This window comes from Varanus komodoensis, unplaced genomic scaffold (genome assembly GCF_004798865.1).
Source record: "Varanus komodoensis strain SLA01 unplaced genomic scaffold, ASM479886v1 scaffold36, whole genome shotgun sequence".
NCBI lineage: Eukaryota > Metazoa > Chordata > Lepidosauria > Squamata > Varanidae > Varanus > Varanus komodoensis.
Window position 1 is genome coordinate 7,478,958 of NW_025335873.1, and position 6,000 is coordinate 7,484,957.

Here is a 6,000-nt window from a genome sequence, read left to right on the forward strand (position 1 = left end):
TGACAGAAAAATGATTTCTTCTAAAGTACGGGGTCTGGGGACTCCCATTAAAATGAGAATTCGTTTTAAGAGGATTAAAATGTTTTTATGGAAGACCTAGACAGCTAAGGATAAGTCGCAGAAAATCACCTTCTTTCCTGGTTCTGAGAACCCATTTCAAGCCAAGGAAGTATCAACAGCACAGGAGAAAACTTTGAACTTCCTAGTTAAACACACACATTATCAGACCCCTGCGGTGGGTTTATTTTCAATATGGGAAACGGACCACGGGCTCAGTTTATGCACCAAAGAAGCATCTACTTAAATTTTTGCAAGACGCCTTTGCATCCGAAGCTGGACAGTTTGAAGGAAGGAAAATTAAGCCTGGGGGGAGACTAAAAGCGCAGTATTGACTGAAAGTCTCTGACAACTTTTATTATATATAGTATAATTTAGCTGACATATGGTAAGCAATGCAGTTCATGGAAAAAGACTTTACATTTTATTCAGCTAGGCATGAAGTGTTCACCACTAATTACATAAAAATGCACTGAAAACATGAGCGTATCGGATCATTTCTCAGAGTACGCGCCCCTTCTTCAATGCACACTAACTTAAGTTCTTCCCCTGGAAATGGCATCCCACCCTATTGCCGCATCAGAAATCTCAGGATGAATTCAAAGCAGGATGACTCCCAGCCCAGGTCTCTTTTGCTGTGCGCAACTTAACCTTCCCCCACGAAGAAGGTGAAAGAGTAAAGAACGGCGTAAGTGGGAAGAGAGAGGGCTGTTAAATTTTTTAAGAGCACTAGTATGAAACATTCATCCCAATAAAGCAAGTGCCCCGTCTCCCCTCAGCTTGCCAGATGCTTTCCAAATGGAGAAATCTAATACGTGGCTAATAAAATATTGATGCCCGAACCTCTGCATAATGAAAGGGTTGGAAGCAAGTAGGAAAACGCCAGCAACCCCGCTAGACTGAGGGCTGCAATCCCTGGCCATTCGCCTGGGAGTCAGCGCCACTGAACTCAATGGGACTTACTCCTGAATGGACATGTCTAGGACTGCATTTCGTGGGTTATTTTGAACGCGGGGGGAATGCTCCAACACCACCTCTCTCTCTCTCTCTCTCTCTCTCTCTCTGTGTCTCTGTCTGTGTCTGTCTGTGCCTGTCTGTTTGTTTGTATCCTGCCTTTTTCCTACAAAGGGCTCAAGGCAGCTTACCTCATTCTCCTCCTCCATTTTATCCCCACAACAACAACCCTGTGAGGTAGGCTGGGCTGAGAGTCTGTGCCTGGCCCAGAGTCACCCAGTTGGCTCCATGGTCAAGTGGGGACTCTGTGTGTGTCTGTGTGTGCGTGTGTCTGTGTGTGTGTGTGTGTGTGTAGGAGAACGCAAGCCCAGGTCCTCACTTTGTTCTTTTAGCTACACGTTTGTGATGCTGTTTCTCCAGCACATCACAAGGCAACTTGGCCTGGTTACTCCATGCACAAACGGCTGGACTCACACATTTACTCACAGTTTCAAAATCCTTCATGGTCCGCACCCTGCTTGGTGAAATGGTTTCTTCAGCCACATCGGGGAGTACTACAAATTTAAGACCACAGTAAAAGCAGGTGAGCCGCTAAGCAAGTTAATGGTGGTTTTAAGCTGCGCTTCAGTGAATTCAGTCAGCACTGGTTGGGCCTCCTCTGGAGTCCCTGCATCCAGTTCTGGGCACCACAGTTGAAGAAAGAGGCAGACAAGCTGAACGGGGTTCAGAGGAGGGCAAGACGACTCGGGGACAAGGTTTTGTTGAGAAAAGAAGGCTGAGGGAACATCTGTCAGCACTCTTTCCGTACCTGAAAGGTTGTCCCATAGAAGGGCTGGGATCTTGTCCTGATCCCAGAATGCAGGATATGGAAAGAGACTCAAGTTACAGGAACCCAGAATTCATCCGGAAGAACTTCAAGCAACACAACAATGGAACCGGTGGCTTAGGTTGTGGGCTCTCCCACACTAGAGGCACTCAAGATGCAGGTGAGGGGAATCCTGCTCTGGGCAGGACGCTGGGCCCCATGGCCCCTTCCAACTCTCCTCTTCCACGAATGCAAGGAGGGAAGCTAGGCAGGGCCAAATGCATTGTGGGAAAGGGCTTGATTCTCTTCACACATTGGCCAGGATCTCAAAAATGCCTCTACGGAGGGGCAGGGTGGTTTGGTCGTGGGAGCATTGGGCTGGGGACCCAGGAGATCAAGGTTCTAGCCCTCACTCAGCCATGAAGCTCACTTGGTGGCTTTGGGCCAGTCGCCCACTCTGCGTTCAACCTACCTCACAGGGCTGTTGTTGTGAGGATAAAGCAGAGCTAGGGAAGCCTTTTGAGTTCCTCACAAGAGGAGAGAAGGTGGGCTCTACGTGCAAAATAGCAGCAACGGTAATAGTTTACGTGCATCCAAAAGCACAGGCCCTCCCAGTTAAAATTGCATCGATCTTTCTCTTTATGACGCAGCTTTGCGGCAGGTCACAAGCTGTTCCTGAGCCCCCTCACCCCACAACACAGCTAAACATTAGTATTAAAATTAGTAATTCTCATCCCGTGATGATCAGGCAGCCCGCCCTTTGAGAACGGGGACAACATCCACCGCCTGCTGTGCAGCAATGGGCGATGAGGGCGCTCAGCAAGGGCGGGGCCAAAGTCGAAAGTGGGCGGTGCTCGTGCCCCTGCAGGGCCACCCCCTGGACACCGTCCCGTGCTCCTTCCCACCCCAGCAACGCCGGATGCATGAAACCAGGCTACAGGAAGCTTCTCCCCGCGCCAAGTTTCGTGGTGGGCTGTACGGAGAATATCGCAATCACAGAGGGCTGGAGCTGATGGCTTTCCATCCTCCTTCCACCTCCGCTCTTCCACGGTTCTTTGAATAAGCCCCGACTCTTGCACAGAGCGCTGCGTGATCCGGTGTTACGGTGACATACTGCATGGCATTAACCCAAATGCACGCGCCGCCAGGGGCTCCCCTCTCCTCCCAGTGGGGATTAGTGCTTGCGACCGAGTAGGGATTTGAGTGCCTTGCAGCCAAAGCTTGGGATCTGAATTTATACCCTCCCATGTTCCACACCCAACGTGACAATGACTTAAAAGACAAGCCAAGAGCCATTACCTCCTCCACCTCCGAGTTGAATGCGAATTTCATCTCCCGAGACATCAGGAAATTGCGAAATGTTGACACTAGGAAGAAGCAAGACCAAACGTTCGTTCACGGACAGCTTTTCCAACTCGCGAATCCCTGCACACGCTCCCTGCGCTTCCTGCATATACATGGTTCCCCAAGACCTTTGCTCAGCTTGGAAATCATGCATGAAAGAGGAACATGGGAATCGGCCTTCACCCCAGTCAGGGCACTGGTCCACCCACCTCTCTCGACTACACTGGTCGGCAGTAGCTCTCCTCCGTTTCAGAGAGAGGTCTTTCCCATCACCCACGCTGTGGATGCTGGGCTTTGTCTATCTTAAACTTTTAAGAATAATGGTGATACCACCCACTTCTAAATGGGGAGAGCGGGGACGACCTTTATGCATGCAAAGCAAAGGGCGGACCAGTTCCAGAGGAGGACCAGTTAATCAGTTAATTGGTGGCTCAGAGACGCCCTTTCAGCAGGTGTCGCCAATTAAAACTACAGCTGGTCTGGCTTCTTTTGCCTCTGGCCACCCCATACCCCAAACAAGGCCTAAAGGGAAAGCAGTCATTATGACACTTCTTCAAATTTGATTTCCCCAAAAGAAGGAAGGAAAAACTAGCCCCTAAAGCCCCTCTCTCTCTCCTGCTTGCTCGAGGAATGCAAATACACATGTTCAGATTACCCCAATTCCAGCACAAACGTGTTGCTTTTTCTTGGAGGCCCACGGAAAGCTATGAGCCATGAGAGCGGAAATAAACTTGGGGGGGGGGGGGGTCAGACACTATTTGGGTGGGGAGGGTCAACCAGCAAGGAAGAGCTTGTGGGCTTCCCCCAGTTATCTGGCTGCCCACAGTCAGGAACAGAATACTAAGAATTCCTTCTGGGAATGCGCGCGCGCACACACAAACACAAGTTCTTAAAAAAATCCAAGCATAGGGCAGGCTTTCCATCTCCAGCAACTCCAAGGAAAGAGTTGCCCTAGAGTTGAAACAACCACCAGCAGACATAATAAACAAAATACAGACAAAAACAACAACAAAACTTGTAGCAAGAATACGAAAAGCAGCAACAGTCCTGTCAAAGGAAAGCAGTGCCCAAGCCGCTCAAGCGGGCAAAGTGTGACTTTAAGAAGCAGCCAGGCATCCGCCATGAAAATTAATGATGCTCACCTGAGAAGAAGCATCTCTTTCTAGTACAATTCATACGAGGGGAAGTGTTTTCGGAGGGGTGGGTCACATCCCCCAAGGATGTCCAGTTGGGCCGCATGCCAGACCTCCCCCCCCCCAACAAAACAGGGCCTCTGCCCTTTCCTTCTTCCTCTGACACCCCCCCCCCAATCCCCTTTTTTCTCTTCACCCAACAGACAACAGGGGTCAGGTCCAGGCAGCTGGACCCAAAGAGGCATTTTAGGACAATGAAGGTAGCCCACCCGTTTCTTTGTCTGCAGAATGAGCCAGGAAGGCTTATGAAGAGAGCATTCGCCTGCAGCCAAGCAATTAGAGGAACTTAGAAAAGCAGTAGCGAAGGGGGGGGGGGGGAAGCAAGTCTTAAGGTCGTTTTTCACTGGAGACCAAGGCCAGGAGCATTCACCCCAAAGTCGCTCTGTTCGGGAGGGAAAGCCGGCCGGAAGAAAACGGTTGCACGTGCAGAAGGGCGCCGGAGGAGAGCTTTGTGCATGCCCCGGGCCAACAGGTGGGGGCCCAGAGCCAATCAAGCCAGAATTCGCCCCGCAAGCAAAACCGCCGAAGCCGAGGTCGCATGTGGGGCGCATCAAGGCAACCGTGCAAGGAAAACCGAGGCAGGAGGAGAGAGAACGAAAAGCCAAGTATTAGGACTTCTGCAAAACACTCGTTTTGACGACCACCCTAAGCTAGAGACTTGCTTTACAGTGTCTGAGCCCAAAACCTAAATCCAACGCGGAGAGCCCGCCTTCTCCCACTTTGCAAGGCGAGACCCGAGAGGGGTCCTCCCTTGGGCGGTGGGAGATGAGCACAAACGAGGAGACCGACTCCTTCCCCCACCGAGCGATCCAGCTTTGGGATCCAGCTCCCAGCAGCCACGCGCGGATGCCTTTCAAAGCGGGCCGGGCAAACGCAAAGGAGAAGCAAAGGCTTCCCCGGGCTACTAGTCCTCATGGTTCTAAAAGCTCTCAAGGGCAGCATGCCCATGAACACCACCTGCTGGGGCACATGGGCCGGACAGCCCTGCCCCGCTGGGCGAGTCCCCCAGTGGGGCAGGAGCCTGCGCTCGGAGCGTCTCCACCCGACCCAGCAGGGCTCCCCAAGGCTCAGAGGGGCTCGCCTGTCGCCACCCCCTTGCAAGGCTGCCCGGAGAGCCCCCCACTTCGCACCGCCACCCAGCGAGGGGGAGCCCCTCCGCCGCTCTTTGTTAGCGTCCCGAGCGGGAAGGGGTTAACCCCCACCGCGCCCCCCGCCCCCGGCTTCCGCGGCGCCCGCCCCCCGCGCCTACCTGCCGCTGAACCCCAAGGGCAGCGTGAGGTCCTCCCCCGGCAGCGAGTCCATGGCGGGTCCGCGGGATGGAGCGGGAGGAAGAGGAGGAGGAGGAAGGTCGTCCGCGGCGGCCCCTCCGGCGGCGGCCCGGCCTGCGGTTGTGTGAGCTCGGCGGCTGGCTCGGAATTCAAACGGCCGCGGCCGCCGCCCTCCGCGCGAAGCCACCGACACCGCCCAGAGAAGGGCAGGAGCAGCCGCCCGCCCAGCTCTTACGGCCGCGCCGCCATCTTCCGCCAGGGAACCGCCCCCGGAAGCCGAGGCGGGCGCCATGTTGCGTGAGGGAAAGATGTGGCAGGCTCGGCCGGCAAGGCCGCCCTAGTTAGGCCGGGCGCGCCTGCGCAGTTGGCGCGAGGGAAG

At 53.8% G+C, this 6,000-nt stretch overlaps 1 protein-coding gene across 4 annotated transcripts in view; it reads right to left on the reverse strand.

Moving 5' to 3' along the window:
- The window catches only part of CDK5RAP2 (CDK5 regulatory subunit associated protein 2), an 87,962-nt gene extending 82,201 nt beyond the window's left edge, over positions 1-5,761 (reverse strand). For 2 of the 4 annotated variants that reach the window (XM_044439875.1, XM_044439874.1), the window contains exons 1-3: positions 5,603-5,760; positions 3,116-3,183; positions 1,498-1,565 (exon numbers count right to left, since the gene is read on the reverse strand). In XM_044439875.1, coding sequence (XP_044295810.1) covers positions 1,498-1,565; positions 3,116-3,183; positions 5,603-5,655 — 189 coding nt within the window. In that variant the 5' untranslated portion in view covers positions 5,656-5,760. Of the gene's footprint in view, positions 1-1,497; positions 1,566-3,115; positions 3,184-5,602 lie in introns of all 4 variants that reach the window. The other 2 variants (XM_044439873.1, XM_044439872.1) reach the window with 1 other exon arrangement.
- Positions 5,762-6,000: the final 239 nt, after the last annotated feature.